This window comes from Pygocentrus nattereri, chromosome 21, assembly GCF_015220715.1.
Source record: "Pygocentrus nattereri isolate fPygNat1 chromosome 21, fPygNat1.pri, whole genome shotgun sequence".
Classification (NCBI taxonomy): Eukaryota; Metazoa; Chordata; class Actinopteri; order Characiformes; family Serrasalmidae; genus Pygocentrus; species Pygocentrus nattereri.
Window position 1 is genome coordinate 17,554,031 of NC_051231.1, and position 19,542 is coordinate 17,573,572.

The window sequence follows — 19,542 nt, forward strand, 5'->3', positions numbered from 1 at the left end:
CTGCCATGTTTGTTACTTTAACAAAGAAAGTAGTTAAAGGACACTGTAGCCAGTTTGCTAAGAGTAGTCAGCCAGCCAAGTACTTTTCTTTTAATTCAGGCTATTATTGGGCTACTGATTGTTTTAGAGATATCTGGAAGGAACTGCTGGTCTATTGGGGTAATGACAGCTGTTAGCCTTGGTTTAGCCTATGGGCCTGTGTGTCCAATAGCCCCACCTGTGGTGCACCTCTGTTGGTTAGTTGCATCATACAGCAATGGGGTCTTGTGGCCTTTTGCTTTAACAAAGTCAAGAAATTGGTGCCTCTCCAGCTGCTGTTGATAATGTGAATGACTGTAATATTTATTCAACTTTGGCAGCATGTAATGTTCAGAGATGCAAGCGTAAGTATACAGGATGCACATATGAGACAAATTACTTTCAGTTTTCCATTTTCCATTTCCAGGTCTCAGTGCATTTAAAATGAGCTTTGGCCCAGAGAAGCGTTTCCAGATCATGTTGACATCCAGCTTCTTATTTGCATGATACAGCTGTAACTTGTATTTGTGCATGGGGAACTGTGTTCACAGACATGATTTCTGGAAGTGTTCCTGAGGCCGTGCAGGTATTTCCAGTACGAAATCATGCCTGTTTTTAATGCAGTGCTGTCCAAGGACCCAAAGATCACAAGCATCCAATATTGACCATCTGCCTTGTCCCTTGCATACATGGAATTTTAAAGATTCTCTGAATCTTTTGTTAATATTATGTACTGTAGATGGTGGGATATCCAAAGTCTTTGCAGTTTTATGTTGAGGAGCATTTTTCTGAAATTGTTCTACAATATTTAGACACAGTTTTTTGCTGATTGGTGACCCTCTGCTCATCTTTGCTTCTGAGAGACTCTGCCTTTATAAAGTGCTATTTTTATACCCAGTCATGTGAGTTAGTTGAAAATTGCTTCACCAGCTATTTATTATAAGTACCACTTACTTTTCCAGCCTTTAGTTTCCACTGTCCTAACTTTTTTGAGATGCATTGCTGCCATCAAGTTTTAAACGAGTTAATGTTTTTCATGAAATGGTAAAATGTCTCACTTTCAGCATCTGATATGTGGGTATATGAGATTTGCAAATCAATGCATTCTGTTTTTATTTTTTTATTCTGTATTTTATTCTGCCATACTTGGCGGTGGTCAGAGATGGATCTTGATCCCATTTAACTTGAGTGTAAACAGAATGTATTTTTATTATCCTTACACAAATATGTGAGCTGAAATGCGTCTGCCAGGCAGTTGAGAGGATAAACAACAAAATGAGCCAAGCTTGTCCACTCGTATCATAATCGGAAAAATTAAGCAAATATAAAAAGGAATTGACCCTGCTAAAAAATAGCTTAGAACCAATCATGCTTACCCGTAGAGACTGCTATTTTCCTGTTGGAAACCTTTAGATCCTATTAAGAAGCCATGAATTTCCTCTGGAATCAGCCCCAAGATGCCTATTAATGCATTACAGTCCTTTACACTGTGATATCAAACTATCAGAAAAACACAAAATACCAATAGTGACTGGGCACCACCAGGAAATATGAGAAATTTTTAAAGGCTACTATGGTTGTTTTTCAGTAGCGCACATGTGTGTTAATGTGTTTTTTATGCAGGAAAAGTACAATCGAATCTCATTTGGCCACACTGGGGACACATCTTAGGGTATTTTCACATTTGTCCTCAATACTTGAGTGTGCACCCAGAACCGATTGTGGGCCTGTATGGGGTAAGGGCACATTACTGTTAGTTTGTTTTCACACACAAGAATTCCCTCTGAATTGTGGAGCGATTGCGCAACTCCATATGTCACTTTTCCTAAGTGCAGGTTTGCACAATTCATATACTGCTTTTTACTGTTTTCCATGAATACTCAAGCTGCAAAGAACAGGGCTTTTTGTCCACAACAATCCTTTCTCTGGCATCACAAAACTTGAAAGTGGTAAGTTGAAGCAGTCACAAAATAAACCAAAATTACACAACCCCCACATGCAGCACCAAAATTCATGAGAAGTGAACCCCAGACCACTGATTTCAGAAAGACCAGAGATCAGTTCTTTGGAGCTCAAAAGCAGTTTTCACACCTGAACAAATCTACTTGAACTCACAGACCAAGTGGTCCTGGGTCTGGATAAAACCTAGTGTGAAAACACCCTTAGTGAAAAGTGTAATTATAGTCCTGTAAAGTATATCTGGATACAGTCAAGACACAAACTACATACGAATTCAAGGTGTAAACAGACTCTATGATGTTCAGGTAATAGTGACTCTTCTAAAATTTCTTTGGCATTAGACCAAAAGGAGACATGAGATTAGAGGAGAGATAGGAGAGATGAGAATTTAGTTGCAGATGAAGATGAGTGTTATCATCTTAGCAAATCTGAGCACAGGGTGTGACTTCACTGAGACACTAAACCACTCTTTATACATTAAACCAATGGACATGCACATGAGAATATGGGATGATGGAGGAGTCAAAACAAAATAGACAGGATCTGAATTTATGGAACACATGTAGTGAACAGAAAGGCAGATCCCTTCTCTGTTGTCAGAGTGTTAAACCTGGTGCAGATATACACACATGGGTCGAATTAAAATGTCACTCGCAGTCTTTCCTTGAAAACTGTGTTTTGACTTACCTTGAAATAATGTGTAAATATTAAAGAAGTATTTAAATAATGTATACAATTAAATAAGGTCTTTTTCTCTTATAACAGCTGTCTGTGTGTTAAATTAGTGCTGGGGGTAATGTCACTGATCACATTCAATATCATGATATGTTCAAATATTCACATTATCACACTTTCAGAAAATACTCTGAAAAATAAGCAGTCGTTCTTCCTGAGTTTCTTTATTTGTATGGATTTTAAGCAAATTACTCAGAGTTAACTATCAAAGCTTAGAGTAAAGTGCACAAAATAAATATTCTCCTCTTATATATAAAATATATTGATATTTGTTTGCCATGGAAGGTTTATTTTATGTCAGGGAAAGGCATGGAATTCCTCTGTTTAAAGTAAATGAACCATGGCTTTAGCAAAAGTCTTCTTTGTTTTTCTATCTGATCTTATTGTTGCCTAGGAGAAACTACAGGAATAGTAAGGAGATCTCTTTTTAATTTCTTTTCTATGGGTAGTTTAATTTGTGACTTTCTGCCTATAGCTGAGTGCATGTTTCAGTTAATATGAGAGCGAGAGAGAGAGAGAGAGAGAGAGAGAGAGAGAGAGAGAGAGGGAGTCTACAGACCATACCACCAGCATCTGGTGTGCCAATTAGACAAAAAGTAGCTCAAAGTGTGTAACGCTGCATTGTTTTCTCCCTCTCTACAGCCGTGCAATCCCTGAACAGTCTGAATGACCAAATCGCCCACTTCATGGTGAACAGGCCAAATGCTCTGAGTCATGAGGATGATGCATTTTTGCCCAGTGAGAAGGACACTCTGAGACAGAGCATGGCTCTAATGAGACACCTGCTGATGGACGCACAGGTAAACACACTCCTACTCACATTGACCCTTATGACCTCACAAGTCTTGTGTTATTGTTGTTTTGCTGTACAAATTAAAAAGTTTTACAAAATTAATTGAACTATTAATGTTCCATCCACAAATGTGTTCTCACAGTTCCTGTTGTGAAGTGACACTTCTTCGGGAACATTAGCAAAAATAAATAGTAATTGTAGCGAACAACTCAGTTTTGTAAAATTCCAAAAATCTGAGTACGTATTGGCCTTCAAATGATGTTTCATTTGTTGGAAGAGTAACAACCCAACAATTCATGTTGTGCTGTATTGTAGCATATAGTTGTATAGTGACTAGCCTGTTTGCTGTTGGCTAGGAGGTTAGCTCATAGCTAGAATATTAGCTTGTGTCTAATATGTAAGATCAATGCATTATAAAGTCTTGGTTGAGTGTCTGCTACTAAGAAACCAGTTTGGTTTCTTAGGTAAACTTGAGGTAAAACGTCATAGATATATACATTTTATTGATACATTATTATTGATACATTATTATTGGCCCCTGGCCAAGTTAAATTTTATTGATGTTCTTATTGAAAATAAATACATATAAAACATAAAATGTGACCTGTGCAAATTTATAGCACGTTTTAGATTTACATTTTTTTTCAACAGCCTAAACTTGACAAATTGATAGTTGTTGTGCACTAAAATTAGCAGAAAAATTCTCAACTTGGTTCTCAACTTGAATTGGACTTCAGAAAAAAATCCTTAATTAATCCTAAAAAATGTGCCTTAATTATGTTTATTTTATTAAAACAAAGGATCGAGCATCTCATTTTCTCTCTACCAATAATGCCTCTAACATTTTTAAATACAGTTTTGTCATAGACACATAAATGTACAAACTGATAGACAGATAGTCAGACAGACAGAGCAACAGGTAGATTGATTGATAGATAGATAGATAGATAGATAGATAGATAGATAGATAGATAGATAGATAGGTAGATAGGTAGATAGATAGATAGATAGATAGATAGATAGACAGACTAATGCAATGCAATATATTTGCTGTGTTCTGATCTTTCTGCTAACATGTGTTATGGATGTGATGTAGATGTGAAGATCACTTGACCTATATAAGATGAATTATATTAGCAGTCTGGGCACATATGTGCTCGATACAATCATAGAATGATTTCACGGTTGCCCATAGCGAACGGAACACTATTGAAGTGCCATCAGATCCTTGCCTTGAAGATGTGTGTGTGTTGTGTGTGTGTGTTTTAGTATATTTACAGAATGAAAATGTCATTGGAAAACCAGCAGAAAAAGGGGCCAGGACCAACAAAGTGGTCTTGACTTTGTAAAATGCTTTATCCTGAATTATACATATAGAACATACTATTATTACATATACAGTACTGTGCAAAAATCAGAGACCACCCTTCATTTATTTAATGTCCAGTCAAAACAGCCATTAAATAAAAGTTATTTATAATTTTGGAAGATATTTTAAGGAGATAAATAATCCACTTGCATAAGAAAGGGTGAAGTATAATAAATAAATAAATAAAGGACAATAAATAAAAAAAGCAGTTTCCAAAAAATTGTTAAAGGAGCTACAGGAAAATGAAACTCTGAACAGCTGTACAAGGCCAGCTAGACCATTGAAACTGTGGTCAGATACACAGTATGTAGTAGTACTATACTTAAAAGCTTTAATCTTTGAAGGATGAAAGAAAATCAGGCTCCACCCTTGAAAAACAAGCAAAACAGAGACAAAACAAGAAAGAAGAAAACTCACAGATTAAACAAAGAGGCAGCTGTTGTTCTGAGAACAATGGATTGGCCTGGAAGAAATATGCCTTTATATTTCTCTAAAAAACAGAAAGCAAATCTTAAAAAAGAATGGAAGCTGTAATAAAAGTGTGGACACACTAAATAGTGAACATTTTGATTGTGCTGCATTGATGAGGCTTCTGTGTAGTTATCTGTTAAATATATATTTTCAACTTTTTTATGCTAAAAATGAGTAAATTGTACTTGACTGTTTTGACGGGATATTAAATTTTAAATACATAAATAAATGAATATTTCTGACATTTGCACCATATCATGTATACCTATATACAGTAGGGTGCAAACATCTGAGAACATGCTGAAAATTTTGAAAATAAATCTGGAAATAAAAAACTAAATATTTTAGAATTTTGCAAAAATTAAAACAAAGAAAAGGTGTGATATCTAAAAGGAAGAAGAAATGTTCAAGATTCTGCACTATTTCTAGATCACTACTTGTATTGAAGTAAATATCTGACACCATGTTAAAGTCTTTGTACATCAAAAGGTCACATTTTTCTTTCATTGAAGCTCGTGTTCAGATTTGATGTACTCATCAGAGACTTGCACAAGCTTGTGGTGGAAGGACATATACATTTCAAATGCAAAGATATCCTGCAGATTCCACATTTGATGCAAATTGTTATGCTGATAATAGAGTATGTAATGCAAATATGTCTATAAAAATTAGAAATGAATGTGGAATAGAAGCATTTTCTTTTGTAGTCTCAGACGTTTGAACTCCACTATATATAAAAACATTATGTCGTGTATTTATTTACATGCATAAAAAACATATGGGACATACTGTTATTGAATATAGGCACTAACATATATAAATAATACATATATACTATATACCATGTCCTGACAAAGTATTAAAACAGGCCTGTGTCTGTGTGAGAAAGAGTCAGGCAGTACTTCTGCATTCCAGGGAACAGCACAGTTGATTGTTATTCATGAGCAGGCAGGGCTCAGAGGAAACATGGACAGTGGAGAATTTGATGACTCATTCTTAATTATCTGCTCTGGGTAGATCATCAGCAGATTTCAGCGCATTAATCAGAATTTCAACTCCAGTGACACGGTACTGAGTGTAGCCACTGCGAAAATTCGCACCAGCCTATAAATTACACACACACATCTACCCCATCTGATCCCTTAATGACGCCGTCAGATCAGCCAAGAAGGACCTGACAAGAGGCTCGGGCACTTAAAGTGATAGTTCATCCCAAAATCAAACCGACACATTCTCCCCTTACCCCAGATGTACTCGATCAGCTACGACGTGTTTATTGTCTGATGTTTGCTTTTTTAGTTGCACTGGAGCTGTGAGGCTAATGTAGATGTAATGTAACAAGGAATATATGCTAACAGCCACCCAAACAGTGTTAGAAAAAGTCTTTTTGTGATTATTTAACAAATTAATGCAGTTTGAGGCAAGTATGTGATGAGTATTGGTGTCTTAAATTTCTTTACTTGTTCACTACATTAGCCTCATATCTCTAGTGCCAACTTTAGTAAGACTTCCCTTAAAGTTGTAGCTAAATGTTTTCGTAACTGTTTTGAACTTGGAAGGCTGAAGACAGGCGATATTTATGTGGTCAACAGGTGAGTTTTTGTACAAGACAAAGAGGGTAGGGGTATTGACAGGCATGGAAGTCGGTCTAAATGCCATAATTTGAATATTACTGAATGTCATTTTATTTGAGAGAGAGTTCTAAATGATTTAACCGTACGTAGCCTCTTGAAGTTCACAATTCAAATGAAGCATTCAAAAACTATTAGAACAGTCCTTTGTCTTGATGGCTGCAGCAACACTGAAGTGGCCACTACGCGAATGGCCTGGCCTTATTTCATGCCTAGAATAATCAGTTCATGGACCACAACAATGAGTCTGCCAGCAGGAAATTGCATAAAAAAAAACATTCATTAGTCTTTCTTACTGTTTTTATGGCGGGAAGCCAGTTACTTAAAGTGGATTCGATTTGTATATGAAATTTGATCCTATATCATGGAAAGACAAATTTAAATGTAGTTGTAGTTTAATGTAGTATTGAAACACTGTTAAAGTTTCAAAGCATTTACTGCTTAATTCATATGGTCTATACATGGAATTTAAGCTGCCCGCTTTGTTTTTATTGTTTTTGTAATGTCATGAAAACAAGGACATTTGCAGATATTCACCTATTCAGGTCCAGTCATTCACACTGAATTTATCAGGAGTATTTTAGCCCTGGTTGCTTTTGAATGAGACACAATACAGAGCAGCCACTCAGAATAGATCATGTACAATACTATCAGAGCCCACCCCTCCATTTTCTTTATTTCTGGTCAAAGAAAAAGACTATTTCTGGTTGAAACTTAAATTTTTTGGGAGACTCATGTCAGTTTTCCAAAAGAAATCTACATAGATATTTTTCACACCTTCGAAGTTCAGTTTTAGAACTTGTTTAAATTTTCTGTTTCTCACAACCTGCATAATACCAATTACAAACTCAGACTCATCAGTCCATGAAAACTTACTCCACATCTCAGATGCTCAGTTGTAGTGTTCTAGTGCATTTTTGTCTGTTTCCTTTCCTCAGTAGCAGCTTCTTGACAGCTTCATGTTCTTTCAGAACTCCTAGTATTGAGCTGTCCTCTCACAATGGACGGATGGACAGAAACACCCGTGGATTTTTTGAGGTCTCTAATAAGTGGAGGTTGATTTTCTCCTCTTTCTCAAAGATGAAAACTCCTAGTGCTGTTTATCTAATGGTAACAGTTTTGTTGGTCTACTATGTCTTGCACAGTTGTTAGGAATCCCATTTGTTCTATATTGTTTATTATTTCTAACTTCAGTTTTGAAACATTCTTTGTTTTGTCTTGTATTCCTTTGAGTTTCCTTTTCCTTTGATGGAGGATTATCATCTATGTAATCTCCTCAGATATGTCTTCTTTAGATAAACTCACCAGACAAAAAAATAGTCACCTGTGACTAAAACTTACGCAATAGCATGTATTACCCCTACAAGCACAAATAACAGCTTCATTTTGATTTTTCATAAACTGGACAAGTTTCTGGATGTAGGCGACATCAGTGTTCAGCCACTCTTGCATCAAAAGAATTGTGCAGTTCGGACAGATTTTGTGGATACCTTCCCTACTTCGTCTTACTCTACTAGTCCCACAGATTTTCAATTTCATGCCAATCGGTCACATTTGCAGACATGTGAATGCAAGATTTGTCATCTTAGAATACAAGGATTTGTAAAATGATGAGCAGAAGGCAAAACGTGGTTGTCCAGCAACTCAATGTAGGCACTGTGGTTCAAATTTACTTTCACCTTAACCATAGGACTCACTTATGCATAATTAAAACACCCCAAGAACATCACAGAGCCTCCTCTTGAAAACTTTCTGAGGTCTACGATGAGCGTGGCGCTAGGCATCATTCACAATAATGCAGTAACGGGATTCATCTGACCAGATAACACGTTTCCAGTCATGAACAGTCTAATTTTTGTGTCGAATCATCCATTGTAACAAAAGCAAACAAATCCCTCTTGTGCCACTCTTTCTGTTCTTTAAGAAATTGATTGTGAAGGAACTGTGTTGACTTCTATCAGCAATCCTTGCCTGGAAGTGATTTTTATTCACAAGGTGTGAAATATGGCGGCGCTCCCTGTCCATCAATTTCATCCTTCAGCCTCAATTCTGACGAGAATTTCCTGTAGACTGGGATTTCTGACCCATATGACCGTACGCTTCGATAGACCTGCAAATTCAGCTACTTCCCTCACACTATGGCATTTGACACACCCAAATGCAATCACTCCTTTTTGGCAGTCATGACCCATTTTTTTACACACCAGATGAGGTATTCACTGCACTGTACCACATCTTCTCAATCTATGAATCCCTTTTTGCAGTGCCATCTGCAGGACCCTAAAGTTACTGCCACCTTAATCACACAAAGTGACTAATGTTTTGTCCAGGGAGATTATGTTAAATGCACATGAGAATTTAATATGACAGCGTAGGTATGTTTGTGTAGTTGCTTATGTGAATCTTAGGTTCTATTTGAAGAGGAACATGGTGACATCTTTGGGAATGGTTTTTGTTAAAAGGATGCAGCTATAACTTGTTGGTTTTAAGATAGAAAGGATTGAAGAGTTACACTGTCAGTAGGGTTTACAAATGAAATACTATGGGTCTGAAGCAGCTGTCTTGAGCAGCTGTCCTGAGCAGCTGCATCATCACTTGGTTTGGGAATTGCACCGCCTCAGACCGCAAGACCCTACAGCGTATAGTTAGGACAGTTGAGAAGATGAGAAGATTATTGGGGTCTCTCTCCCCTCTATCATTTAAAATTGGAAGCTAACCAGAATGATAGCTGTAATAAAAGCAAACAGTGAGCACACTACAAAAAATTGGTATTATACCTAGTGTTAGAGGCGTTTGAGTAAACTATACTTATATTGATACTGAGAAATTAAGACCTTGTCTTTAATTACCATTTTGGATGGATACTAAATAAACAAAAGGGTGGTCTCTGAAATATCAACAGTACTGTACATATATCAGTCTAAAACACAGTAAAAACCAGTTTGTATATTTGTAAGGGATAAAGAGAGGTTGGAAATGGTCATGCAATAAGGAATTATAACAGTTTTTGGTATTTAAACCCGCACAAATTTCACTTCAGGGAAAAAAATAGTAGAACAGCTAGGATATGCCTGCTTTCATACAAATGTTCTACTGTTATAAAACTGTACAATGTACAAATGGTATTACTTAGCAAACAGCATCTTTTGAAGCAAGAGTATAATGTACAGTCATTTGCTTTAATAATAGAAAGAGCATTTAAGTGGCCACTGTGCAGCCGGCCTGGCCTTGTTTCACGCCCAGAATAATCACAAGTTTCTCTAGCATCACTGCCATGGACAAAAACAATGAATATGCCAACAGGATATTGCATGCAGAAGTATCCATTACCCTTTCTTGCTGTTGTTATGGAGGGAAGCCAGTTGCTTCGTGCTGATTCACTGAATTGTTTCCTCTCTCCACCCCCAGGATGCATGTGAAGGAAACGCTTGTCTGCTGCACAATAGCAGTCGCTGGCTTTTAAAAGGCTCTTTTCCTGAACATTGCAAATCTCCCCACTTCATCTAAAGGGGCTGCTTATGTACAGAATAAGAACTGCTGTGGCCAAGAAAAAAGCAACAAAGGCTAGCGAAGGTCTCTAGGGTATACCATTCTTTATGTATTTGAGTGGCAGATTTTATAATTTTTACTTCCCTCTACAACCAGTTTAAATGACACACTGTGGTATCAAACCCAGTGACAACCGATCATAATTCAGAATTGTGACAATCTTTAAAATTACCATCTTTGAGGATTTGATTGTATTCAGCCACAAGATCAGATACACTATGTTGCATAATTAGTCCTGCCGATGAATCGATAGATGTCTTCGAGCTGAATATTTTTCAGATCATCTTACTGCACAGACTTGCAAGTGCTCTCTGGGTCAGTTTTACCAACCCTCTTTTTTGATTGGTTATCTTGTGAACAGTGATGGTTTATCCACTTAAATTTTTCAACTGGATCCACGAGGATCAACTGCCAAAATTGCGGCAGAAAAATGCAATCAGTGGCAGAACATGAGTGAACATGAGAACAGAGTCTATGTACTGCCTTAGGATGTAGCGGTGTTCTGAGTGAAATATGCTTCACCGTCTAAATGCACCTTTAACCCATGTGGCCTTTTTTTATTGTGCATGAACACAAAGTTAAGTTTCACTTTGATTTTCATTTGCTACCTGCTGCTATAGAAGTATGAAAAGTAGGGAATTTAGTGAGTCAGTATCCCACTATTGTCCCACTAAATGACTGCCTGATGTTAGGCTTTGATTCTTTTCATATTTACTTAAATAGTACTTGATTGTTTTGAGTTAAACAGAAATACTAGAGGTTACATAAAAGGTCTATAAAGGTAATACCTGTGATTACATGATTTTAATGTGTAGCTGGGCATTGTAAAACGTTTTCAGTATATTTTACCAGTAGCTATAGTGATACCATCATGATAGGAAAGGTTCACAGCATCCCGTCCTTGCCCTCTACTAACTTTTTTCTTTTTTTCGTTTGATATGATGAATATTCTCAGTGACAAGGCTCGGTGATGTATTGGGGTAATCAATTAGTCACATCACACACTCGCATGACTGATAACGTGTCTTGTCCCCATTTTCCGGGAGATATTCTTCTGACTCTCGGTGTCATTGATTAAAGGGAAAGTAATTCAGTGAAAGGCCGTCGCCTTCAACTGTGCGAGGCCATGCACAAGCTGCACTGCAAGATTGTTAGCCTCCAGTCAGATTCCTTTTCAGAGCAGGAACAGCTCATGTATATGATGGATGAGCGTGAATTTATGAATATATACCAGGGTTTCGGCCCAGAGAATATTCTAAAATTCCTCAGATGAGCTTTGAAAACATTCTTAGTGAAAATGTGCTTGGCTGCCCAAATCTATGTCATTGCCTTGCTGATTGGCAATGGCAGGTCCAAGATGAATCTCTTGGCTCCTATGGATAAGATAGCTATTGAATTCATGATTTATGCTCCTTTTGTTAACAACTGCAGCATGCCAGTTTGTATTACAGATGCTAGGCTACACAGCTGATATGGATATTTTTAGCCTTTGCACTGTGGCTGCATAAAAGGCTCTTACCATTCGAAATCTGCACATATTATTTATGTGGATCAGTGTTTAGTGAAGGGAAAGACAACACTATGTCACTTCCAGTAGAATAAGAGAATTTGCCTATTTTATGTCCATTTGGCATCAGATGCTGTTTTGTCCTATGCATCCTATCACTTTGCATACATGTGAGTAGTTTTTTTGTGCTGGGAAACACTAAGAATGTATTGTCAGAAATATTAAGGTATAATGACCAAAAACTGATACAGTATGTTTTGCAGTGAACGTCATTCTGGGATCCCTGCAGGTGGTGATGATATATTGATAAAAGAGCAAGGTGCAGTTTCATGATTTTATCTAACATATCAGTGTGTTAATTGCTAGGAATGTTTTGTTGAGTATCCAGAAATGTCTGTAAGCACTCAGAGCCTGACGTACAAAGCCTTCTGCTGCTGGTTCAGGCACAAATCAGGCACATTCTGCCTGCGTTGTGTGTATGGGAAAATGCTCGATGCACTTCTCTGCTTCATACATACAGTGTTATACAAAAGTTTGAACACTCCCGGTCAAATTACATGTTTTGTTGGTATTCTAAGTGAAAGTACTTAAACGCATCTTCTACAGGGAACCAGCTTATATATGCAAATTTAAACAGTAAGAGTGCATTAAAATGTGCAGAGGAGTGTTCTCTGTAGAGGAAATTGAACAAAACATTTAGTTTTACCAGAGGCACAAAAACTTGAGGGAGGATCATGCAAAATGTGGACAGATGGTGTTGAAAATGGGTGGAGTTGTTGGAAGAGTGTCTGATTACGTATTCTGCTCAATTTGCTAAAGTTGACAAGCTAAAGATGGTCAGGTTTACATGGAATTTTCTCCACTTGTCTCAGAAGTATGTTTTGGGAGAGCTCCTTTAAGAATGACAGCAGCCATAGCAACTACTCAGAGGCATGAGCCTTTTGCTAACCATACACTAGAAGTCTGACACCCTCTCACATCTAAAGACAGTGTCACATTTTTTTAGTCACAGACTATGATTTTGCAAAGACAGTAAATCTTGCAGTGTCGCTATTTACAAAACTGCAACTAGATTTTTGAGATTATTAACCATCATGCACCTGGTGGAAATTTACAAGCAGTATAGTCACTGCATAGTCGTACATATCCAAAATTCTCTTTTTTACTGGGAGGAAAATTACATGTATAATATTTTGGTGGGAAAGAGCGTCATTTCTTACCACAGCTATGTGTGCATTACAATTTTACTTTCTCTTTTGCCTGCATGCGTATGTATATCTATGTATGTATAAACAGAAATGATGCACAAAAAGTTGCAGAACAATGTCATATTTAAATTGTTCTCTGCAGAGAATGAGTTTTACACGAACTTGTAGAATGTAGAAAATCAACAAAAGATGTAATTTGACCAGGGGTGTTCAACTTTTTTGAAGAATGCAAAATGCATTTCTCTCTCCCTCTTATATATGCATCGGAAGGAGGATCAGGCAATAACTGGGGAGTTGGGTGAAAGGGTGGAGCTATTGGAATTGTGGCTGATATATTCAGTTGGCTGTGTTTTTGCTATTCAGTTTTGTTTCCAATTTTCTCACTAAGAATAAATTAGTCTCAAAGGTGTGATGTTGGGAGACTTCCTTGAACAATGGCAGGAGCAATAGAGACTAGATGAAGAGGCTAGAAGTGCTAAAAGACTATTTAGCAGCAATATAACACTATTCTGACATTTACTGAGATAATTGACTATTACAGTAGTATTTGCTAACAAATTTGCACTGCTTTACCAGTCAGAACAACATCATCTGCCAGACTTTGCCAAGTGACTTTTCTGTGTTACCATGTTCCACATTCTATCTTTATTTAGTGGCCTTATGCACAGTTTGTGTGATTTATAACTGCCTTAATAAACTGAACATTAACTTTAGATGCATTACACTGATTCCCAGGCTGAAAAGGAGTCCAAAATTAGTTATGAGTATAAATAAAGAGGCCTGAGGTCTCCATCTGCCAGTTAGAGCTCAAGGGAGTAAAGATTCACACACAATCACACACATGCTAGTGTACCAAAGGGGAAATTCCATTTGGCTCCAAAGAGTGAACTTGGACTTTCAGGTATCTGATAGTTCTTGTTAATTGTGAGTTACTAGTTAAAATCAGTTAGACGTTTTGCATGAAGTGACCTACATCTCATAGTGAATAACTGCTGAATAAGAATGTTACACCAACTATCAATTTGCAAAATATCTATCATACCAACTATCATATTGCAAAAGCTTATATTAAATATACTTTATACAATCTAATTTCCAAAAAATTTTGTATGCTGTGCAAAATATAAATTAAGATAAGATAAGATAAGATAATCCTTTATTAGTCCCACAGCGGGGAAATTCACAGTATTACAGCAGCAGCAGAGTAACAGGAGTAAGGCACTCAGTAGTAGAAACGAGAAACAGTATAAACCTTATCAACATTATAAATAATAAAAATTAAAGCTAAATCTCTAGACTATTTACAACAAAATAAGGATAATAATAAAATAAAATAAAATAAGAGTTGCCTAGGAATCTGTATTGCACTTAGCATATTGCACAAATTAAAAACAGAATGTAATGATGTAGTCAGTTAAAAATAATACAAAAACAACATTTCAAATGGTGAAACTGAGACATTTAAGGTTTTTTTTTAATATATGCAAAATTTTAATTTGATGCCAGTAACACATTTCAAAAAAAGTTGGGACAGGGGCAACAAAAGATTGTTAAGGTTATGTAATGCTGGAACACCTGGTGGAATATCTCACAACTAATTAGGTTAATTAGAGAGAGGCTTTCAGAAGTAAAGAGTGGGGGTGGGGTGGAGTGGGGAGTGTTCAGCACTCTGTGAAAGCCTGCGTGGACAAATTCTGCAACAATTGTATAATAACATAAAATAGCAAAGAAATTTCGTCTTTTATGGTACATAAAATACATATGACTCCGAGGATCTGCAGAAATCTGTTTATCCAAGGGACAGAAAACCAATATTGGCCAGTCCTGATCTTTGGGCCCTCAGGCAGCACTGTATTAAAAACAGACATGATTCTGTAGTGGAAAACCACTGGCTGTGAACACAGTTTGTTGCTGCATCGCCAAATGCAAGTTAAAAAAAAAAAAAAACAACATGCAAAAAAAGTAACCATATATAAACAGGATCCAGAAATGTCACCTCTATCTCTGGGCCCAAGCTCTGGATGCTGTCTCCTCTGGGCTAAAGGGGAGAGGGACCATCTGGCTTGTAATCAGCACAAAATGTCTCTGTATCAACATTCGATATGTTACCTTTGTCTCCAAACAAATATATGGTTTAAAAGTCTGTCTCTACCAAACCCCAGCTAATGTGAAGGTAGACTACTCATACAGTTAATGAGATAAAATACAGCCAAATGATTTCTTAATTATGTTACATGATTCCTCAACATCAATATGCGAGTTTTCAGTGAACTTTCTCATGCTTGTTGTAGTATGTTGTTAGCACATATAACTTAAATTTCATATCTAAGCTCCAATGTTGCCATCAACTGAGCCTGTACCCTAAATTGAGCAGAAACTGGGCCTTGGGCACCTGTGGGCTGGAGGTTAGGGAACTGGCCCTGTGACCGGAAAGTTGCCGGTTCAATCCCCAGCGCCGACAGTCCATGACTGAGATGTCCTTGAGCAAGACACCTATCCCAAAATTGCTCCCCAGAAACTGTGGATAGGGCTGCCCACCACTCCGGGCAACTGTGCTCACTGCCCACTAGTGTGTGTGTGTGGTGTTTCACTTCACGGATGGGTTAAATTCGGAGGTGAAATTTCCCCGTTTGTGGGATTAAAAAGTGTTGCTTAATCTAGACTAAAGCATGCTGTTTATGTGTGAGTAAGCAGAATTAATGATGGTCCAAATAAAAAATAAAGCTGATTATTAGTTATAATTGTAATTCATTAATAATTATGAAGTATTAAAAGTTATAATAAGGTTTGCATTTGGCAAGCATAATCTGTTAATAAATGTAACAAATGCTCACATTTTTATCATAGCTATTAAGATGATTTCAGTTTTACTAAAATAACATTACACAATGAGGTTGGCATAATTTCTGTAACATCTGTAACATATTGTAACATAGAGCAAGCAGGGATGACTAGCTAGCTTTCTAATATCAGCTGGTCAGCACTGGGTGTGCACAAGTTTGTTAACTGATGATATGATGTAATAAAACTGTTCAAACAAAACAAAACAATTATTTTGAACAAAATGAATCAAGTAAAAATAGACTAAAGGACTAAAACTATGACTTTATCAAAAAGATGAACACTATAATAATGCTGTTTGAATGGTATTCTGGTACATGCCTGTCTAACAGTAACTCTTCATGGGTGAAAGGCCAAACACAGTTATGGATTATTAGGGGCCCTGTTTATGATGCACTGAAATGTATTAGGCCTATAACAAGCATAGCTACATAATAAACAATGATACAATTCTCAACCTCCTTATCAGCATTACACTATGCAGGTTTCTATAGGAAACATTAGCAATGGAGTCAAGCCAAGTGTTTTTCAATCTACAAGAGCACAAGGCTCTGAGAAGTTTACCATCAAGCCCAGTTAAAGCCTTGGCTTGTAATATTGCACCATCTCATTTTTCTTTGTTGTGAAGGACTGCCAATTTATACGTTTTACTTTCCTTAAGTGTCTTTTTCAGCTTCTGCTACACTTACACTTTGCTATATGGCCATTCATGGCAATCACAGATGGCTACTTCTGCACGCATTGCCAGACTACAGATTATGCTAAAGCTAGAAAAAGTGCACTACTTCCATATTACCTATCAGAGCTAGTGTAGGTATCAGTTTATCATAGTAGAACTTATTCGGGTAGAGGAATGTGCAATTTTATCATACCTATAAGCCTCTACCCTCCACTTTCACTCAATTTGAGCATCACCTTTCTTAACACACGGCCTGTGCACCTGTCAGCTCTATTCTGTCTTCCTACACTTGGGCTAGTTGGTACTTTTGAAAGCAGCAACCTTTTCCAACCTTCGAAAATAAAAATGTGCTCTCTTTTTAAGAAGCCCATGTTCTGCATTATACGTGCTGTTCAAGTCCACTTATACTTTGTGTGATTTTACATATGGATCATTCTAGCAGATTGGTTCACAGTCAAAGTTAATTTTATTCAAATAAATTGATTGAATGCTCCATTTAACCACTAACAAAACAATCGTAACTCTTCTGAAACTGTACCAAATGTTTTGATTTTGACTGTTTTAGCATAACTCAAAAACGATAGCCAGTACATGAATAGCAAACATGGCTTTTAACAGTTGTACACACATAAAATCGTAATATTTTTCATTAAAACACAAAAAATTACTGTTACAGTGATGACAACTCTATCAGCACTGCTGTGTCTGATCCACCTGTACCAGCACAACACACTAACACACCACTACCACGTCAGTGTTACTGCAGTGCTGAGAATGATCCACCATCTAAATAGTACCTGCTCTGTGATTGTCCATGGGGGTCCTGACCACTGAAGGACAGGGTAAAAGGGGGCTAACAGAGTATGCAGAGAAACAGATGGACTACAGTCTGTAACTGTGGAGCTATAAGTAAAAATGAATAATGAGCATAGAAACTTCCTCTAAAGCTGCTTTGTGACAACACCGCTATAAAAAACTTGGTCATACTGTTATGCCTGATCGGTGTATGTGTTTCAGTAGTGATGGGTTTTAATGTTACACATGGATTTTCAGACTTTGGGACACATTTAAAGCAATGGGCTCTGACTGCGCACCATGTAGTCATGAGAGACAGGGACACAGTCTCGCTTCCTTTGCTAAAATGCAGGGATGTGGCTAAAATAAGGCTCTGCCTGTGGACTGAATTTCTGTGTTTCGGTAGTTAAATGAAAATGTGATGTTAAATTTAAAAATGAATAATAAATATAAATATTTTTGATTTACCTAAAAAAAGCATAAAAATACCAAAAAATTTTAAAGGTATTATGTTCACCGGTTGAAATTTAGGGGTTAAGGTTTGGGACAGCTGCCTCCCAAAAAATGGTACCCTATACATTATCACTTTGTATAGATTTATCTCAAGGCTACTGCAATAAATGCCATGGGTTTAAATAGACCATAACATTGCCATTGGAAAAAGGTCTGAGTTCTTAGTCTTTTCTGATTGGCAGCATTGTATTGGGCCTTTTTTAAAAAGCAGTCCAGGCTAAAATGAGGATCAAACTGTTCAATTCAGTTACTGTTAACATCAGCTGCTCCTTTCAGATGTGTGGATCCTTTGGAGAGCTGCACTGATCTGTTACTGACGGCCAGAATCCGCACAACGTGTGTTTGTTTTGCCCACATCTTTCATTCTGGTACCTCTGCTACATACTGTCTTGAGTAGTGCTGGTGTCTAGCACAGTTTGGCAATTTACACCTGATTCAGCTAATCTGTTAACTGGCAGGTGAGTGTGTTTTGAGAAAGGGAACTACTACTACTCCAACTGTGTTGGAGACCAGCAAAGATCAAGAGTTGTGTACCCTTCATCTACAGTGACAACATTCCAACATTCAGACGGGCAGGACTAAGTTGCTGTAGACGGATTGACTGATCGTATATAAATGTGTCCAAGATTGTGACATCACAACCGAGATAAATTTGTGATGCGTTATTTTTGCACCTTAGTTTTAGTTTTAATTAAGTTTTAATAAAAGGACTGCATGGACAAGTGATTGAATATTATGTTGAAAGTTTACATAGTATACTAAACTCATTTTAAAAAGCAAGAAATTCAGTTTTCTGTGATATGGCCCCTTTAAAGCATTATGTGACATTGCACATTGCTTTCTTTAGTGCCAAATCTGATTTGCAGCCGATAAGTCATTCTGAATTTTTTGGTCAATTAAGGAACAAATGCAGAGGCAAAGTGCTTCTGTGTTCTGAGCTTTTATTCATTAATTGCACTTACTAACACTGCTGACAGGCTCATAGGAGGGGGTAAGCGCTATTTCTTGCAGAGGCTGGAAATGACATTAAGTTTAGGATTTCACACAAAATTGATTTTGTACATGCCGAAAGAAAAGGCCATGCTTGATCTGAGCCACTGCTGCTTTCACTTTTTATAGGCTGTTATATTCCTATGATGTAACATTTACTGTGGTGAATGAAAGAAAAAACTTTAAAAGTAAATTTTAAAACAATTTGGCAGTTAGCATGCAAGATAATATGACAATGAATAGCCTTCTAACCAAAAGCATAAAAAGTAGAAAAAAAAAACATTTGCTTTTTAAAAAATTTGCCCATTTGCATTTTGGATTTTCGCCACTATCACACACTGCTGTAAACAACAATGTTCCAAAGCCAATATGTTTTCACCTGCATACAGTACTGTGCAAAAGTCGGAAGCCTCCCAAAAATACCAATGGCCATTAAATACAAATGAGTAATTTTCAGTAGAAAAAAAAGATATAATATATGTAG

The 19,542-nt window shown here is 37.0% G+C and overlaps 1 protein-coding gene across 3 annotated transcripts in view; it reads left to right on the top strand.

The window, feature by feature from the left end:
• The window catches only part of kaznb (kazrin, periplakin interacting protein b), a 334,246-nt gene that overhangs the window by 75,688 nt on the left and 239,016 nt on the right, over nt 1–19,542 (top strand). For all 3 annotated transcript variants that reach the window (XR_005129279.1, XM_017692866.2, XM_037532183.1), the window contains exon 3: nt 3,355–3,512. Coding sequence is in view for 2 of the 3 variants with exons in the window: in XM_017692866.2 (XP_017548355.1) it covers nt 3,355–3,512 (158 nt within the window). In the remaining variant the exon portion in view is untranslated. The remainder of the gene's footprint in view (nt 1–3,354; nt 3,513–19,542) is intronic.